The sequence below is a fragment of the Ananas comosus genome, linkage group 8 (genome assembly GCF_001540865.1).
Source record: "Ananas comosus cultivar F153 linkage group 8, ASM154086v1, whole genome shotgun sequence".
Classification (NCBI taxonomy): Eukaryota; Viridiplantae; Streptophyta; class Magnoliopsida; order Poales; family Bromeliaceae; genus Ananas; species Ananas comosus.
In genome coordinates, this window is record NC_033628.1 from 11131262 (window position 1) to 11151938 (window position 20677).

General features: G+C 35.7%; 2 protein-coding genes across 3 annotated transcripts; both read left to right on the forward strand.

Moving 5' to 3' along the window:
* On the forward strand, window positions 234–4011 carry LOC109713813 (probable serine/threonine-protein kinase PBL21). 2 transcript variants are annotated; one of them, XM_020238039.1, is made up of 5 exons: window positions 234–1097; window positions 1219–1394; window positions 1482–1671; window positions 2603–2982; window positions 3394–4011. In XM_020238039.1, the coding sequence occupies exons 1-5, from the start codon at window positions 491–493 to the stop codon at window positions 3640–3642; spliced, it is 1602 nt and encodes a 533-aa protein (XP_020093628.1). In that variant the 5' UTR covers window positions 234–490; the 3' UTR covers window positions 3643–4011. The 2 variants fall into 2 exon arrangements, with proteins under 2 accessions (XP_020093628.1, XP_020093629.1); XM_020238040.1 differs by having other exon boundaries at window positions 1222–1394.
* LOC109713687 (probable serine/threonine-protein kinase PIX13) lies at window positions 16006–18881 on the forward strand. Its single transcript, XM_020237860.1, has 6 exons — window positions 16006–16136; window positions 16775–17097; window positions 17296–17431; window positions 17722–17864; window positions 17956–18079; window positions 18171–18881. The coding sequence occupies exons 1-6, from the start codon at window positions 16064–16066 to the stop codon at window positions 18626–18628; spliced, it is 1257 nt and encodes a 418-aa protein (XP_020093449.1). The 5' UTR covers window positions 16006–16063; the 3' UTR covers window positions 18629–18881.

Sequence of the window (20677 nt, forward strand, 5' to 3'; positions counted from 1 at the left end):
GTCCAAAATTTTTTCTCCGGCTTAGTAAAATGTTGCTTACTATGGAGAAAAGAAAGAGTTGACCAAATCTATGGGATTTTTTTTTTAAAAAAAAGTATATCCAAGTAGAAAGGAGGCGATAGTATTGAACTACAATTGTCGTTCTTCTAAATTTAAGATTTTTTTTTTTTTAAAAAAGCCTATTTTTAAAAATACCATCAGCTATCTAAATGATTATTGTATCCTTTCAGAACTTTTTAATTAAAAAAATTGAACTTGGAATGATACATGTTATTTTCGCATAAAAAAAGAGGCCTTCTCGGGCCATAAATTTTTAGGCCCAATAAGTCCAACGAATTGGCGCGAAGAGCGTCTCGTTAGTTTAATTTAAAACGGGAGCATTTCCTCTCTCTCTCTCTCTCCCACTCTCTCTCTCTCGCTCTCTCTCTCTATATACATCTAGAAAAGAAGAGAAAGATCAAGAAAGCGTCTAACGGGTTTCGATCGCACAATGGGTTGCTTCTGTTCGATCGATCAAAGCAGCGATACTCCATCATCATCGTCGCCGCCGCCGCCGCCGCCACCAACACCGCCGCAGCCGCCGCAATGGAATTCTCCTCCTGCACTGCTGATTCCTCCACAACCGCATCCACCGCCATTGCAGAGTTCTCCGGCTGAGCAAATGCCGAGATGCCCACAGTCAAGCCCTCTTCTCATTCCCACGGTGCAAAGCGCGAGCCCTCGTCTTGCTCCGATTTATTGGGGAAGTGCGGTCTCTTGCCGTGTTCTGATCGAGCCAAGAGGGGGGCCTCCGCCGAGCCCTCATCGTGTTCCAATTGAGCAAAGCACGAGCCCACCGCCGAGCTCTCGTTGTGTTCCGACCGAGTGGAGATCGAGCCCCCTGCCGAGCGATCGTCGTGTTCTGATTGAGCGAAGAGGGAGGCCTCTGCCGAGCCCTCTTCGTGTTCCAATTGAGCGAATTGCAAGCCCACCGTCGAGTTCTCGTCATGTTCCGACCAAGCGAAGCACAAGCCTGCTGTCGAGCCCTCGCCGCGTTCCGATCGCGCGAAACACAAGCCCGCCACCGGGCGGTAGTTCCCTCTTTGAACCTTTCTTCAGTAGGCGCTTCTCAACATCACCACCCATTGCTTCAATTCTTGATTTTCCTTCATTCCTGCGCCCTTTCTTTCATCCTTTACCTATTCTTTGCGGTGACCGACTCTGTGATTAATGGGGTAGAAGGTCCAAGTGTCGCCGCATCGTCATCATCAGCCCCCTCTGCAGAGATGAAGAAGCATTCCCAGAACTTCACCTTCCACGATCTCGCCATCGCAACTGAGAATTTTAGCAATGCAAATTTTCTCGGAGAAGGGGGATTCGGAAATGTCTACAAGGGAAAGCTCAATTCGGGAGAGGTGAGCTTCTTTCTTTTTTTTTTAGTAATCTACCGCACGGGTATATGTAATTTTGTGCATTGATCTCTGCGGCATTTCGTCGAACAGGTGGTCGCTGTAAAGGTGCTTAGAAAAATGGGGGTACAGGGGAACAAGGAGTTCCTAACGGAGGTTCTCATGCTCACAATGTTGAAGCATCCGAATCTCATTGGCTTAGTCGGATTCTGCTCTGAGGGAGACCAAAGGCTGTTGGTTTACGAGTTCATGCCGAACGGCACTTTACTGGATCATTTGTTTGGTAAGATACCTTTCCTTTCCACCAAAAAAAATAAAATAAAATTCTGTGGGGATTCTTAATATTATCTGATGAATTTGCATGTGATTTTGATCAGAATTGTTGTTAGCTAGATCTTGGTTGCATTTGACTGTGTTTTTATATTATATACTCCATCAATGTGAGTGGATCTCCATAATTTTGATCTTAAAAGCATATAACATGTTCAAAAAGAATTCAGTATTAGACTATTGGTTAAAGTTGACAAAATAAGTTTTGATGACTGAGGAATTATGGAAATATATAAGATTCTTTACAGAATGGTGATGATATCATTTCTTTTTCATCAATGTGTTATTCCATCTTTTGAAAAATATTATCATTCTTGCAAGTAGAATTATCGAATCTGTTACTTCTTATAATCATCACAAAAGGATTTTCTGCCAAATTTATTGACCTGTGTTTAGTTTTTGCTTATTTTTTCTTTTTATTGTAGTGTATGTAATTTATTCATTAGTTATCTTCTGAATCATTCAAGGTAACAAATGATGCCAGATGAGACATGATTTCTGAAATATAATTTACAGCTCGGTATATGTGGAAACATCATCTTTTATTGTGTCGAGGATGTAAAGGCCTTCGAATAGCTCGTATTATATTTAACCTGTGAATCTTTTCCCTTTAAATTTGGAAATTGTTCCTTCCTTCACTTTTATGTCATTCCAGGAAAATTTGCAAATTTTCCTTCACTTGGAATTTGCAAAGTGCACCCTCCCTCACTTTGATGCAATTCAAGGAAAATTAGGGAACGGCAAACTGATCTTCAACAATGGGGAGTTGAATGCTTGATGCTTGTTTAATTTCTTGAATAGTACCTGTTGTTTAGTGTGACATCTCTTGTTTCAAGAAGCCGAATTTCGCCCTTTAATCAATGGCAGCCTTTTTCTAAAAATAGATTTACCACCCAACCGAGAACCACTCGACTGGACCACACGGATCAAGATTATTCTTGGTGTAGCGAATGGGCTCCATTACCTGCACGATTTGGCGGACCCGCCCGTCATTTACCGCGACATGAAGGCCGAAAACATTCTGCTAGACGACGACTTCAATCCCAAGCTCTCTGATTTTGGGCTCACTAAGCTCGCACCTGCTGGGGACGAAGCATACGTATTTACTCGGATTTTGGAAAATCAAGGCTACTGTGATCCAGAGTATGTTGCAACTGGTAAGCTCAGCAAAAAGTCTGACGTATATAGCTTCGGCATTCTTATGCTGGAGTTGATCTCTGGGCGAATAGTATATGATGAGACGGCCCCGCGATTGTTGGCCTGGGTAAGCAACTGCCTGTTCCTTTTTGTCATTTCCATTGGAGAATAATATGCATATGCTGATATGCATACATATATTTGTTTACTTAAGATGCCCAGACTCTTTTGTCACAACTGCTGGACTCTTCTAGTTTCCTGTGAATCTATTAGGTCTTTGTTTCTTGAACCTAATAGATTCACAGGAAAATGAGTTGCATGGGTGTATCCTCAATTTTTCATTTAAACATGTGAATGCGTTAACCATAAAGAGCACTAGGCTGCAAGTATAAGACTAAGCTGATCAAAGCCCTAGCTGCTTTGCAGTTTGAGAGATTAATTTAACATTGCCAGAATGCGAACCAAATTGAGTTAGTACCAACTTATTCGCTTAATCCTCGCATTTATATCCTTTTGGATCAATTTCTCTATATTGCAGGCAAGCGCGTGTCTAAGCAATAGGAAACTGTACGTGCAACTTGTCGACCCGCTACTTCTAGGCTGCTTCCGACGCCGTTCTCTCAACATTTTAGCACCGGTCATTGGATTCTGTACCAACTATGAACCTTGTTTGCGGCCTCCCATTAAGGACGTCGTCAAGGCCGTCGCAAACGCCGCATCCTTCTCCTACGACTCGGAATCTTCCACTCCCAGCACAACAAGCTCTGAGTCTTCTGCTTCACTCTAGCAGCCTGCCTCTTCTCAATTCGCCGCTTCATCCTCGCAGCCCTCCTCTCCTTGGTTCTGCAGTTTTCTGTTCTTCCGACGGAATAATGTTCGAGCTTTGGAGGCGGGAGTCTTATTAGCCGTTATAGATATCGTACGGCTTTGTATATACCGTTCATACTTACAGCACAGTGCGTGAAATTTTCTTTTACGTTCGAGACAACTGTAGAGTGTAAAGTTTCGAAGCCATATTTCCATTTTTGCACACTATGCTGTGCGGGGTAAATGTAGAAGCCAAAATAAAGGGATTGGCTTTGTACAAAAACTCTCCGATTCGTGCATATGTGAAGTATAATTTGAACCAATTGCTTAATGGAAGTCCTCTTTTTTTTTTTTATACTCGAGTTTCGATTCGTCCTGTAATCTGTTTTCTACATTTTAATGAGAAAAACTATGGCGAAATTTATGATCTGCAACACACTATACATTGAATACTGAGTCGTAAGCACGATCTTTCCAGGTTCTCTCAATCATGTTCCTAATTTATTTTTAGGATAAACTTCAAATACCACCCCTATAGTTTTGCACTTTTTCACTTTACTATCCTGTGATTTAAAGTGTATTAATTTAATGTCCTTTGGTTCCATTTTTCTTTTTTCGTTAGCTTCTCTGCTAATAGTTCGTTAAATTAAATACAAAAACTTCAAGTTTATCGAATATTCACTTTAGTACCTTTTAGTTTTAACTTTGTGTCACGCCCCGTGGCCGATTTGAAAAGCCTTAGTATCAGAGCCGGTTCACCAGCTATGTGTGGCGAGTCTCGGCTGAGCCAGGGTCTGGATGACGGGCTAGTAAGACGAGTCTCACATCGCCTGGTGATCTTAGGCTGTGTGTATGATTGGACTGACGAGGACGTCAGGACCTTAACGGGGGAGTCTGTGACACCCCAATAATCCCACATCGAATGAGAATGGGATTGTCATTGAGTTTATAAAAGACTTAGACACTAGTAATAATAACTGGGCTTAAGCATTTTTGGCTGATAGCTTGGGCCCAACGAGTTATTATTGCTAGTGGGCTGGGTCGTTACATTTTGTCACTGATGAGAAAAATAAAACCACATAGCACTAAATTAATACATTTTAAACCGCAAGATACTAAAGTGAGAAAGTACAAAACCAAAAAGGTGGTATTTGAAATTTTTCCTTATTTATAGATACTTTTATTTCACCATGTGTATCACTGCAGAGGAGAAAATACACTAAACGCACGTTTTAAGAGCCACAAATTTCAAGGGTCTGACGCGCAAATGCTGTACAACTTCTCGCTCACAAGAATTCCAACAACGATCTGTTACATGTGGATGCGCATTGCTTCTTTCTATTAATATTATTTTTTCCCCATAAATTTTATAAGATTAAATGAGATAATAGAAATTTTCTATGTTCTTGTCACAAAGAAACAAAAACATTAATGATGGACCTTCGAAGAAATTGGATGCACATGCAAATAGACTTTTCTATTTTTGTTTGTTTGTTTCTGTAAATTGCTTCGTGTTTAAGCTTTATGTATAACATTAATGAACTCCTAGAAAGAAAAAAAATAAAAAAATAAAAAACATATGAAGCGTAAAGTACCACCAATTTTGTCTTTACCGTACTTTTGCTGCATCCTTCTTTCTGACTATTGATTTTGTCTTTACCGTAATTTTCTTTTTTTCTTCTTCTGTTTTTTTTGTTGATTTTTTGTCGCTTGGAGGCTTTCGCTGTCTTACTATTTATAGCTAAAATTAAATACTTAATTAATGAAGCAGATAGCGTGCTATTATTTTCTCAAAAAAAAAATCACCAATTTGAATGGCTAGCCAACTTTTAAATAATTTAATTTTACTACCTGATTTTTTTTTTAATTTATATGATTTGAGTTCATTAATGACTTTTTTAACTTCAAAAGTTGAATGCGTTGTTTATTTTTACTGACTATGCAATTTGTATAACTATAAATTTATTAACGTAAAATAAATTAGCTTGAATTTTATATTCGAAGAGCCATCAAATCACTTAAGAACAAATTAAAAGATCGAGTACTGAAAATTAAAATTTTGAAATATTGGATAGTTGAATCAAAATGGTCTATAAATTAAAAAAAAAATTTATACACTTTTTACTGAAATAAATAATAAAAAAGCTATAAGAAAATTGTTATTAAATTTTTCTTTGGTTTGGTAAAAATATATGGAGACCCTCCCCTCTGTTGTATTTTTTTTTTTTTTTTTTTTTTAGAGAAATGCTATATAGTACGGTGTAAACTTTATGGTACCATTTGGTTTGGGTATAAGCAAGAATTAGCTATTACAGGTATAGGTACAAGTATGGGATAAGAAAAATAGTGTTTGGATGAAAATTGGGTTATTCCTGAGGATAAAAAAAAATAGCGTTTGAATAGATAATATGGAAAGGTGTTGGTGGGAATAGTTATAACCGGTTATTATAGGTAACCAAAAATTACTGTTCTCAGATAAAAAATTAGCGTTTGGGTATAAAGGGGATAAGAGCCTATTCCTATCCCTATACCTTTTTTAGTTTTCTAATATTAAAAAATAAAGGATTAACGAGGCTAATGAGAAAATGTTAATTAGCTTTTACATCTACTTTGTGGGTGTATATTTAAACCCAAAATGATCAAAACAGCGACAAACAAGATTTTTACTTCTTGGTTCATTTTAGGCAAACACTTACATTAGACACATAATTTGCAAATGTTGGGCCATTTACCGACACATTAATTCACTCGCATACGTGTTGGGTTGCGATAAGAATCGTGCCCTACAAGAAAAGAAGAAGAGAAAAAGATTGGAAGCTACACCTGGAATGTGTATTTAATTACCATTGAATTTACTTCGCCCTCTTAAGTCAAAAAATTTGACATTACATATTGACCTTATGCTAAGTGCGTGTATATAGGATTGAGCTCCCGTGCTTTTAAGTTATTGGTATTTGTATATTTTTTTACCATTAAATTAAGGGATATACGATTGAATAATATAATCTAACGGATAAAAATGATCGAAAGAATTAACAGTAAAAAAATTTACAAGCAGCATAACTGAACTCTCTCTTTCTCTCTCCATATATATATATATACACATACATACACACTTTGGAAAAAATGCATGGTGTCGTAATCTATATAACGTTGTATCACTTTCATATTAGCAACATGTTAATATTTAGTAAACTAAATCGAGTTGTGTAGGCTGATTACAATAATTTAAAGTTTTAGTACCAAATTAAAGTGTGATTTAGTTTTTTTTTTCTTTTTTAAAAAATAGATTTTATAAGATTGAATGCGATCGATTTTTCTAATTTTCCTGTAATTGTTAGTTGCATTGCAAATAACAAAAAGAAACAGAAATAGTTCATGTTTGGACCTTGGACCTTCGAAGTAATTTATTTGGCAAAAATGTACGCATGTAGCTCAGCAATGTTCTTTATTATTGGAACTTCTCACCTTTTCAATTTTCTTTTTTAATTTGAATTTTTTATTTCTAATTAAGTTAAAATTTTATTAAATATATTAACTTTATTAATTATTAATTATTAATTGATCTAGTTTTGTTTGCTAAAAAGTGAGGGGACCATTAAATTTGGCGAAATCACCAATTAATTTCGCCAATATATTGAGTTTGGCGAAGTCACCAAAGTCAGATTCCTATTTTGACTTTGTGCTATTAATTGTTATCAATGTAGTGCCTCAATAGTCTCACATCGAATAAAAAAAATGAATAGAAATATAAGACCAGAGACCTGGTAGACTGAATCGTTATATTGAATATCTTTAGACGAGTACCCGTCAAAAGTGAATCTATAATGTTTATTAGACCAAAGAATTTAATAAATGAATTTAAATATTTGGGTTGGTGTTGGATTCAATGAGTTATTAGTGCTACAAGCGATCACAATCACTTCACAGTCAATAAGGCAAGTAACGAGACAAGTAGTATAAAATATTGGGTATTTCGCCGACACATTCATTGTATTGAAGTTTTGATACAGAAGTACTTACCCTACAAGAAAGAAGAAAAGAAAAAACTAAAAGCTACGTCTTTGATGTGTATTTTCCATTGAATTTACTTCTCTATGTCCAAAACATTATTGAACTTATCCTAAGTTGACTTAAAATGTCAAAGATAGTATATAATGTATACACCATGGAGTTGACTTGTCGTGTCACTAATTAATAATTCCATTCTTCAACTCCATGAAAGAGAAAGTGATCCAAAACAACTAATTTCAACTATAATAGAACGGTACTGACCGTCCCCATAGCAAGTGGCAAAGGGCTTGGTGGTTGGTACTCGAGACCCAAGTTCGAATCCTAATTGATTCACATTTTCAGCTAAGTTTATTTCTAAATAAAATAAACGAAGCGAGTAGCGTGCTACCTATCTCTCAAAAAAAAAAAAAAAACTATAATAGAACGGTATTTTAATATTTTGTATACAATATTCTAAACTCATATTGAAGTTTGATATATTTTGAATGAGAGAGAGTTAAGTAAAATCACTACAACAGAATTAAATTTTAGAGACATATTTTTAAAACACTTTTGTATAAATGCTTCATTTATGCCTTAAAATTTTTTATAAAAATCTATTAAGACCTAAATATAAAGTCCAATTCAATTAAAAATTAATGAGGGTTCCGACGGTCGGAGTCCTTTTGTATAAAGCTCTTTTTAAAAATGATCATTATCTCTCCATTTCCTTCTCCACCGCAAACGATGATGTAGGGTTTCGACGGTTGGAGTTCGGCCGTGAGAATCTCACAGGGATCGGAGAGGACTACGATAGCTATGTGTTCGCCCGCCACATATCGCTTGAGTAGTAGGTACCAAACATCGAGGCGGCCCCACATATAGCGACCTCATATATAGCAGCACTTTTAAAAAATATCGATAATTTAACAAATAATATTTTTTTTTATCTGTACTGATATTTAAAAATATCACTATACATTATCTTTATTGTAATGAATTATGAGTTAAACGAGATTTGAATTTAAATTGTTCTGTTTGGATATCATATGAAACCACCTTTTTATCCAAATATGTGGCACGTGAAAGGCCAAAAAAATAAAAAATAAAAAATCCAAGTCAAGCTTTTTAATGAGAGGAGGTTTTGTCTCATTATTTCAATTTCTTTTTTTTATTTTTTTCTTTATGTAATCAGTGACGTAATATCTGAAATCAACTACTCAATAATTCATCTGACTACTATAACTATGAGGGTGACAACTCTTCTCAAACAAACAAAATAATAATAATAATAATAATATTAATAATATTAATATTATGATGGGTGATAACATCCTGGACTAATTTAGAAGTTCTGTTGGGAAGGCTTTGATTTACGCACAATAAAAAAATATAAAAATATGATAAAAAATATTTATAAAAATAAAATTATACTATATAATATCGTAATGATTAGATTATAATATAATTTTTATGATTTTTTAATATGTTTTTTACTAATCTTTTTTGGGCTGATAAAATTTAGATAATTTTCAATACCAAATAGGATTCATGTCAGTTTGAAGTAGGGGTGGGGTGTGTGTCAATGAGTCACCGGCTTGTGTTTAGCTTGTTTTATAATCGACTCGAACACGAGCTGGCTTGTTAAAGTATCGAGCCGAAAAATTTAATTTGTATTCGACTCGTTTATTAACAAGAACATGAGTTGGATCGCAAATAATAACTTAAAAGAATTACATATATATATATATAGAGAGAGAGAGAGAGAGTGAGAGAGAGAGAAAATAAATTTACGAAACTTTATCCATTAGACTTTAATCTAATGGTTGAAATTTTATATAAAATGAATTTTTTTTAATTGAACCGGCTTTATATTTAGGATGGTTTAAAAATTAGATAATAAAAGTTTATGCTATATATATAATTATTTATTTATATATAAATATAAAATATATTTATTCGAGCTATTATCGAGCTGTTGAAAAATTTAGCTTGTGATCGGCTCGTTTACTAAATGAACAATTCGATCTCAGGCAGTCGAGCACGGGCCGTCTTGCGAACAGTGAGGTAGACTGCCACCGCTAGTTTGAAGACAACTTTCAACACTAAATAGGATCCTTGCAAAAGAGAAGTGTTTAATGCAAAAGAGAAGTGTTTAATGCTTTCCGATTTGCTGAAAACGCTTGATAATATCGAGTACAATTAGGTCAAATGATCCCATCCACGTATTACCATCGAATCCCACCCAAGTGGAATTTTAGAAACACCGACATAATCGTCCGATCCACTTTTTAATGACCGACTGTCCCTAACATAGGTGATAACAGATTTAATGGTTAATATTCAAAACCGCAAATTCAATACCTAATTACTTTACAGCTTGAAATAGACTTCTCAACTTTTTTTCTTTTTTTATTGAAACTTTGTAATGTTTAATTCTTTTATTAGAGTCTTTATACTTAGTTAAGTTTAAAAAAAAAAAATCCAATTTTAATAACTCTCTTTGTTATTGATCATAAATTAGTCTAATTCGATTTACTAAAAAATAATCAACTTACTAATAAATTTGATAAATTTTTAGACTAAAATTACTTAATTAAAAAAAATCAAAAGTAAGGGGGTCACTATCCCAAAAAAAAAAAAAAAAAAAAAAAAAAACAAAACTGTTGAGAGGGCATTTTCAAAACGTTCCGTAGTTGAGGGGGCTCTCCATTCATTTTTTAATCCTGATCAAGTAATCCGTGTGACCGTTACATCGTACGCGTTTTGTGACACTGACCTGTGGGCCCACACGGTGCACTGTGATTGGGCGTTGGGGAACCGCACCTCCGTCACGAACTCACGAACCGCATTGAACAAAATAATTAATTAATTAATTAATTAATTAAGGTTTATGCCTGATAATTACTAATTAACTAATTAGCCCATTATTTTAAACAAATAAATCCCTGGCCCCTGGGTTACGTGCTTTGCATGAAAAATCACTCTCAATTTGTCTCCAATTCTTTATTTAATATATATAAGCGCCAATCTGGTATAATATGTTGTAAAAAATTTTAAAAACAAAAAAATTTAGAGTTGGCTCTACTCGTATTACTGAAAAGCTTAATATTATAAACGAAAAAATTTTATCTCACAGGTTTCATGACCCATTCTGAGTATTTAAGAATATATTTAGTGTAAAGCGGATTATTTTTTTCGTTTGGAGTTATATTCTGTTTGTGTATATGCGGTTCAGTTGACTGTTGAATAAAAACTTTACTCAATCGCGTAAAATGCTAAATATTTTTTCTTTTGTAATAAACATGACGTGAGAGAAATTATATTCGCGGTACAAATTTGGAAACGTGTTAAAAACAGTGTTTGCTTAGGGGATAGGGATAGGGATAGGCCCTTATCCCCCCTTTATACACAAACGCTAATTCTTTATCCGAACAGTAGTTGTCGGTTATCTATAATAACTAGTTATAACTATCCCCACCAACACCTCCATTTTCTATATAAAACTACATAATATTTTTCTTATTCCATATTATCTATCTAAACGTTATTTTTCTTATCTCCGGAAACAACCCAATTTTCATCCAAACGCTATTTTTCTTATCCTCATACTTGTACCTATCCTTATAATAACTAGTTCTTGCTTATACCCGAACCAAACGGTACCTAAGAGTTTGGGGATTCATTCGTGTGTATACAGTTCAGTTGAGTGTTGAATCAAAATTTTACTCACCGTGTGAAATGCTGAATATTTTTTCTTTTGTAATAAATATGATGTGAGGGGAATTATATTTGTGACAAAAATTTGGAAACGTGTTAAGAGTTTGGGGATTCATCTTAATTTTTGACAGCAACTTTGGTGAGAAAATAACTCCTAACCATGTCTCTGGAATCTGAACTTATTTTAAAGTAAACAGAATATTGAAATGGCATAATAAATTGGTTCTTCCACTAATAAAACATTTTAAATTTTCTCTACCGAGTAAAACGCGTATCAGGTTTATAATATAATTTATGAAGTAGTAGGAGGGGTGGGTATACCCATTAAAATAATTCAGTAGGTGAAACTGTTAACTTATTATTAATCAAGTCGTATATTTAATTTGTTTCTTTTTATTTTTCGAAGGCAGAGAGTAAGGATTATTATTGCTGTTTGGTTGCGATTTTTTTTTTTTTTTCAGAAAATAGTTTTTAGCTGAAAAATACAAAAAAAATTATTTGTTTGGCTTTTAGAAAAATTGACTTGTTAATTTTTTAAAAAAACTATGAAAAGAATATTTTTTTTAACTAAAAGTTCCAGCAAAATGGGAAATTGCTCATGGTTATTTGATGATGGTTACAATCGATAAGCAAATGTTTTTATTTTAAACCAATTATTCATCGAATTAATGACGCAAATTTGTAAGAAGCTTTGAAGCAACATATGGTAGTTGATTTTGAATTAAAAATAAAACCAGTTACTGAAATTTTGCAATCTCAGAAATCCTTAATTTAGAGGTGGTGAAATCAAATCTAGAGATATCAAACAATTGTTGTTGGTCTTCTTGTCTTGTAATAAATTCTCGGAGTGGCTAAAACACAGTTTTTATAATTTAAAATATTAAAAAAAATGAAAGTATTTTTTATCTTTTCTTTTCAAATACTGTTAAGTTATGGTGCCTGCCGCCACTGAAAAAATGTATGAGTACATTATGATTTTTATCAAAATTTTATAATTTTTCGAGGAAATAAAAAAACTAAAATTCAATTACCGGAATATGTGTGAGGCCTTACTTTTTAGGGGATTGCCCATTAGGGTCACCTATCTTTGAATTACTCTATTTTCTGAATCTAGTCACCGTCCAAAATATCATAGCGAAGTTAAAAAAGATTACAACTATTATACTTATATTTTATATATATGGATATTCTTAATCTTAGGAGTGTCATATTCATCCTCCCTTTAAGTTTTGACGTTTTCGTCGTATTCAAGCACATTTATAAGCACTAAGTGATGCGTGATTTGTCTCACCAGTCTTAGTCGATCTTGTGAGGCGCTGTATTTCATCAGTAACGATCGTCAGTTATGAAGCCGCACTCTTCCTGCTACATGATTCTAGCTTAGTCAAAACTTATCTCACACTTTCGATTCTCTAGCCTTAACTGACCTTACAGGAAGCCACGTTTTATTGACATCGATCGTCAGCCGTGGAGTTGCGCTCTGCCCGTTGTATAATCCTAACTCAGTTGAGATTCATCCAACAATTTTAGTTGATGATCAACTATGATACAAATTCTAACACTCTGCTTCTCGAGAAGTTAGCCATTTTGGACCTATTCTGGCCCTAACATAAATAATCCTTTTAACCGTTTGAATTTAGCTACCGCCTAAACTGTTATAGACGAATTAAAAAAAATTTACTGTGTCACAAGCTGTGAATTCTTTCTTTTTTTAAATTCTGAATGTGTTTGGAAAGAAAGACTCCGATTCCTTGCTTCTGAAGTTTTATGATAAAACAATGTTTCAACGTAAGTAGACTTGGGGTGAAAGTGGACTTTGGGTTGAAGTAGAGTTTAGGTGAAAATTAATTCACTTTTGCTGTTTGTTTCTAATTGTGAAAGTACAGTTCTGTGAGTTCTGTTATTTGTTTGGTAGGAAGTAGAAAGTGTAGCTCTCCACCCCCGGTATACTTACCTCCGAAGTGATATTATTGTCTATTTTATAACTTAGTGAATAATAAATTATAATAAATAAAAATTAATATAATTATATATGTATATAATTATATATATGTATAATTATAAAATAAAATTTTAAAAAATTATATTATTTGTTTGCATATAAATTATAATAATGCAACAAATAAAATTCTAAAGTTAAAAAATTATTAACATTTAACAAATTCATTTTTCATCATTTTCTAAATATATAAATTAGACAAAAAAATATTAAAACTTTTCTAACCAAATTTGATCACATTATCTAACCAAATTTAACAAGCTTCTTTGTCTCTTTGCACTTCACCGGAATTGACTTCGCCTCATGGGAGGGCGAAGTCAATTACCCTATTTTGGGCGAACTCGACTTTCGGCCGTAATAAAATTACGGTAAAACAAATAACGAAAGTGATAGTTTACGGCATAAACAACTTTCCCCTTCTCCACTTTCTCTCACTTTCACCCAAACAAACACACCCAAAAAGAAAAAAAGAAATTATATTTAAAAAATGTATAATTAGGTGACACGTTTTCATTGACTTGCAACTAACACGAGCTCACCACTACTTCTCCGAGTCGTCACGACTCGGAGCAAATTTCTCTTTCGCCCCGTTCTCATTCGCCAATGAAAACATAAAATTTATATTTTAGTGTTTTTCGGTAACAACCGAAAATTGGATTCATATTTTATTTTTAAAAATTTATTCCTAAAAGATGCATTCATTAGGAATTTGAGAACACACACTGTTGGAATTTCTCACATTGATCTGATATTTCATTTCTACATAATTATATAATAATAATTTTTGAATGGTTTGTATTTTAAATGGCACAACTTAGTTTTAAACAATATAATTTTATTTTAAATAGTATAATTTTGGTTTCTTTTTTTTTTTTTGCTATTTAGGTTCTTTATAATCGTCGTGATACACACACAATGACCGTCTTTATAAGAGAAGAAATATATATATTTTATATTTTTTATTATTTCTTCTTCATTTTTTTTTATTATTATTTTTTTTTTTTCGTTATCACCGTCCCTTCCTTGCCGCAACTGCCGCCTCCATCCCGACGTATGCTAGAATTTGGTTAAATTTGTAGTTGAATTCTAATTGGATAAAAATTAATATTTTAAATTTATTAGAGATAAATTAATTAAAATTTAAATATTTCTTAGAGTAAAAATTCTAAATATATTAGGATTTGGGTACATCTTTGGTTAAGCATTATATATAATGCATTGGACCAATTAATTAGCTATTGGCTGAGGGGTGAGTACTAACACGCCATGTTGAGATTCTTGAGGAGGGTACGGTGAGGTGTTTTGAAGTTATTGGTGGACCATACCAAGGAGAAGTTTGGGGTGCATGTGCGAGAGAAAAAGTAAAGTGTTGTCTTCTTTATTGGTTTATAGAAGACGAGAGAATGGTAGAAAAGATTCAGAAAGAGAACTTAGGTTGTAACTACTCAGTTGCAGAAGAGAAGTCAGGTATAATATTTTCTTATTTAATAAATCTTATTTTACCCTCATATTTTCTATTTAGTTATTTTTTTCTCTACTGAGGAAACGAATTTATAGTAAAAATCCGATTCAACGCTTCTGTAACGGAATTCCAACAATCGGTACCGAATTCATAACAATTAGTATCGGAACGGATTACGGATTCTCAAAATCCGATATCAGGGTGAGTACCGGATTCCTAACAATGCACTCGCCCTCCTCATCATCATCAAATCTTGCAGCATTTTCGTCACAGTCGTCGTCCACGACCACACCTTTCGCCGCAGTCTTATCTACGCGATGTGTAACATATCTGAGTTAGCGTTGATGGAGGTGTAGGCGAAATAAGAGAGAGGAGCTGGCGTGGACGTGAGGACAGTGGAGGACAAGGAGATGGAAAGAGAAAGAAAGTAAAAAAACAGCGAAAGAAAAAAAAGAGGACATTGGAGGAGAAATAATAATAAGGATATTTTGATCAATTTACTAAAAGTTCAAATCGAGTTTGCCAAATTAAAAAAATGGTTTGTTTTTGCAAAAACTCAAAATTGGTGAATTTTTATGTAAATTAATCAAAAATAAATGTTGAATCATAATTTTGATTAATTATGTTTCAGGAAAAGGAGAGATTTATAACTTTTTTTTTCCCTCTTTTCTCTTTGGAAAAACTTCAAATAACACACATGTGGTTTCACACTTTCTTACTTTAATACCCTGTAGTTTAAAATATATTAATTTAGTGTCATGTGGTTTTATTTTTATCTTTTTATTATTGTGATAAAGTTAAAACTAAAGGATACTAAAGTAAATATTCGGTAAACTTAGATGGGACATCTGAAGTTTTTTTATATATAATGTAAGGAAATATTAACAAAAAAACTGACGAAAAGATAAAAATAAAACCACAGAATATTAATTTGATACACTTTAAAACAAAATATTAAAATTAAAAAATGTGAAACTGCGGAGGTGGGATTCGAAGTTTACCCTTTCTCTTTTAAAAAAATAAATAATTCTTCTCTTTTTAGTTTTGAGATTGCCCGCGGCAACGTTGACCTTTCTCCCTCCCTGAGGCATATATTATGATGCCGACCCCTTCTCCTCTCTCTCTGATCTCCTCTCGTTCTCCATACAACAAAACAAAAGAGAGAAAGATATATATAGAGAGAGAGATAGAGAGAGAGGGAGGGAAAAGAGTAGGAGAGAGGAGATAATGGGGAATTGCATGGGATCAGCTGCGGCTGTTCAAGTTGTGAGCCAACCAAGTACTGCACTTCCCAGCCCAGGTACATCNTAATTGCTACTTATTCTATTATTGAAAATGTATAATTCAATGTTTTGCACAGCCATATTATTTGAGATTATTGAGAAAATAAAATTCATATATCGTTTTGTCAATTAATTTTAGAAAATGTTAGCGGTAATATGAGCACCTTTTTCTTTTTTCTTTTCAACAGTTATAAGAAATTTGTTTTTATGTCAAATTGGAGGAACTTAGTTTAGAAAGAGAGAAATAGGGAGTGACAGGGAGAGATTTGAAATTAAATCATGCCCTGGTTCCACTTTTGGTGAGATCTTTGAGTTCCTGGTTCAATCTAGTGGGCCATTCCTCACTTTCCAAATTCCATCCCCACATCCCCCCACTTTGGTTGCTATCTCTAGATCGATTTAGTAGAAAACGAATTTAAAAATATATATATTAATATATGTACTCGTACGGTAAATATTAAGAGAACAAAATGAAAGAATTTAGAATCAGCTCTGATACCAGATTTTACCCAAAAGATTGAATCTAACAGAAAATATGCCCAGAAATATATATTAACAAGTCCTACTATTCACTTACCAATTGCCTGAATCTCCTATTTGATTCTATCTCTTATTCTCCATATCCAGTTACTAGAGTTTTACTATGCAATTACAGCCAGAGGGCCGTCGTCGAGGGCCCCGAGCAGCTGCGGCAGCGTCTACGGCCGATCGGTTGGCAGCCGAGCAAGCGCCGAAGAGGCGTATCCCGACGGCCGGATTCTGGAGGTCCCCAACCTCAGAATTTTCACCTTTTCCGAGCTGCGGGCCGCAACCCAGAAGTTTAAAGTCGACTACGTCCTCGGCGAGGGCGGCTTCGGCCGGGTGTACAAAGGGTGGGTCGACGAGACGACGCTCAATCCGTCGAAGAGCGGCGTCGGAATGATCGTCGCCGTCAAGAAGCTGAATCCGGAGAGCATGCAGGGGTTGCAGGAATGGCGGGTGCGAGATGCGTTTTATGATCAGGAAATTTCATCATTAGATTTCATTAAACTGCGCTTTTGATTTGGTGATCAGAATTGTTTTTGACCTCAGATCTGCTTGTTTGTTTAACTATTTTGGACATGCTATTTGTTACAATTATTAGTGATGCGCACGTCTGAACTACTAGTTTTCGCTAATTGGTTGACGGAATTGCAGTCTGAGGTGAATTTCTTGGGGAGACTTTCGCACCCGAACCTCGTCAAACTCTTGGGGTATTGCTGGGAGGATAAGGAGCTCCTCCTCGTCTATGAATTCATGTCGAAAGGGAGCTTAGAAAATCACCTCTTCAGGAGTAAGTCTCATGGCAATTCATATTCTTATAATGGTTTTACTTTTGTCTTATGCTTATCAGCATCTGATAATATTTTACATTCTTGATTTGATCAATGTTTACAGTAGATTACATTGAGTGCACTAAACTACTGACAAAGGATTGCTTTCCTGTTAGTATTATTTCTGTTACCTAATAGCTCAAATTTTGTTATACTTCAGAGCTAAACTTATCTATAATCTAATACAAATCATTAAAACTTGTTTAATGCACAACTGTGATTGATAATAGAGAGAGGCTTCAATGAGCAGGGGGTGCAGGGTTCCAGCCGCTGTCGTGGAGCCTGAGGCTCAGGATAGCCATCGGTGCCGCCCGCGGACTCGCCTTCTTACATACTTCAGAAAAACAAGTCATCTACAGGGATTTCAAAGCCTCCAACATCCTCCTCGACTCCGTATGTTGCATAACTTTCGAGATCACTTTGAACTTTTAACCATCCCCTGTTGGTATGAACTAACAACTGAGTTGTGTTTTCGAGTTTTTAGAACTTCAACGCAAAGCTTTCGGATTTCGGGCTGGCGAAGAATGGGCCAACTGGTAACGATACGCACGTCACTACGCGGGTGATGGGCACGTACGGATACGCCGCACCGGAGTATGTCGCGACCGGTGTGTACACTGATCTCTCTAGCATGACAGTACTATGAATGCATGCTGATCAAAACATTCAGTTAGTTTGAAATTTAACTTGATGAAACAGGTCACCTGTATATTAAGAGTGATGTGTATGGCTTCGGAGTGGTGCTTCTCGAAATGCTCACCGGTTTGCGGGCACTCGACACGAACCGCCCGAGCGGGCAGCACAACTTGGTCGACTGGGCGAAGCCGGTGCTCGCCGACCGCCGCAAGCTGGCGCGCTTGATGGACCCGCGGCTCGAGGGGCAGTACCCGTCCAGAGGCGCTCTCCAGGCAGCTCAGCTCACCTTGAAGTGTCTCGCAACCGATCCTAAGAGCCGGCCGTCGATGAAAGAAGTCGTGGCCGCTCTCGAGGAGATCGAGTCCAGGAAGTCGAGGCCGGCCGAGCCCAGGGACTTGTCCCTGTGCCGCGGGGCTCGCAGCCACGGTTCGGCCCACGTGCACCATCGTTCGCCTTATACTCCGAGGCATGATGGCTCGAGATCTGCCGGCCGGGTCAGTCACCGCTCTCCGATGCTGTGATGACCCCGGAGACTCTGATCAAGTCCTTTTTCTCTTTTTTCTTTTTTGTTTAGTTAACCTCAAATTTCTTAAATTGTTGCATGAGTGCAAAAATATAAGGTTGAATAAGGTTGAATATATTTTGATTTCAAGGTGAAAGAGTCCACATTTTGTAATCAGATGTGTTGATAGTTTGATGTGTTGATAGTTTGATGTTTTATATCTTTTAGTTAATGTCTTCTTTTTTGTTCAGTTGAAGTGCACCTTATAGATATGTCTCCATTGACCAATTGGCCATTTCTTCAGCTTGGAACATGTTCAGTGAAAAAAGGGGGCATGTTTGGATGTCTGATGAAGTTATTTTCTGATATATATATTTTTTATGATTGAAGCGTAAAATTTTGCTTTGACACGTTTCTTGGGTAAAAGTTAAATGGGTTCATATTTGTACATTAAATTGATTGAAAATGACCAGTGAAGGTTTTGACCAGCAAATACTGACAGTGCCCAACTTAATGTTGACTTGACTTTCATGTCAGCTGATGTTTTCTTTTTTTATATTTTTTGGAGAAAATGGTGGCATGGTATTGCTTCAAACATAATACTTCGAATATCAAGTATCAAAACCTTTTGTCGCTTGCGTTAGAGACAGGTCAATTTCCTGTCAATTAATCATGTTAATGGTAATTGTTTCACTACATAATGGGCTGGTTAAGGGACTAGATTAGAGATAGGCCGGGGTTGTTGATTAGATATAGGCCTATTTTGTAAGTTGGGCTCAGGCTATGATGGGCTCTAAGGTATTCTAAGTTTCCAATACGTGTACATGGGGGCCCAATCAGGTGGGGCCCACAACGGACGGCTAGATGAATTCTTAGTTGCAGTTCAAAATCGGTCTTAAATCTCGACCGTCCATCACATAGTGTAGCTCGTCCCGCCAATGACAACTCCCCCAACAGTGGAAAGTTTTTCACCTGAACCAGGTGTATCCGTACACCAGTATAATAATTTAAAATATTAAATATTTAACGACGTATTGGGAGAGCGATGAAGTGGAAGTGAAGTGGCTATGCGGTGCACAAATTCTTATATGAACCGGGTGCATGAAAAAGGTTTTCGTGGATAGTCACAGTGAGAGAGTTGAGGGGGAGAGAGGAACGGCTATAAATACCCCCGACCCCGACCCCCCCTCGCCATTGCTCGCGCGATCGCGTCCTCTTCGTCTTCTTCCTCTCTCTCTCTCTCTCTCTCTCTCTCTCTCTCTCTCTCTCTCTCTCTATCTCTCCTCCGCCTCCTCCGCGCTTTTTCTCTCTCTTTGATCTCTATCGAAGGACAATGGCGTACCGTTCTGGAAGGTTCTCCGAATGCGGCCTCCTACTGCTGCTCGTTCTCTCCTATCAGGCAAGAACTCGTTCCTCTTCTCCACTTCTTTCGATCTCACTTCGATTCTCGATCCTCTTCTTGTGCTATTTCGATCTTCTTGCCTCAAGATCATGCGCGAAATGGCCTCTTGTTTCGTTCTTTTTGGTTCGTGTTCACATGGATGAGAGTGGATCGCGAGGACATGAGTCTATCATATACTGTGATCGGTGATTGAGTTAGTTATCTTGTGTTGGAATCATTGTAGGTTCCTGAGGAAGGATTTGGAGGTTAGGGTTATGAATATTTGAATCTTGGAGTTTTAATAGGATCGACGATTTTTTGTTCTTGATCGCTTTGGATTTTCGATTTCTATAGATCATCGCAAGTAACACTTATGATCATAATATGATTTAATTATTCATATCTTGTATAAATGGTGATCTTGAAATTAACATCAGTTATTTGACTCCTCAGTAGAAGCTTTTCGATAGATGCTCTGTTCTAGCTGACTCTTCTTTTTTGTTCTTAATGTTTCTTTTACGATTTCTCGAAATCCATGTGTTTTTTCTGGTTCTTTGGCTTTTAAGCATATATTTTAAACTGCTCACTTCTTTAAATAGATAATTAAACGACGTATTCCGTTGGCATGAGAATATTGTCATACGAAATCCTAATCCTATGCAGAAGAATCCGAAGATACATATTCAA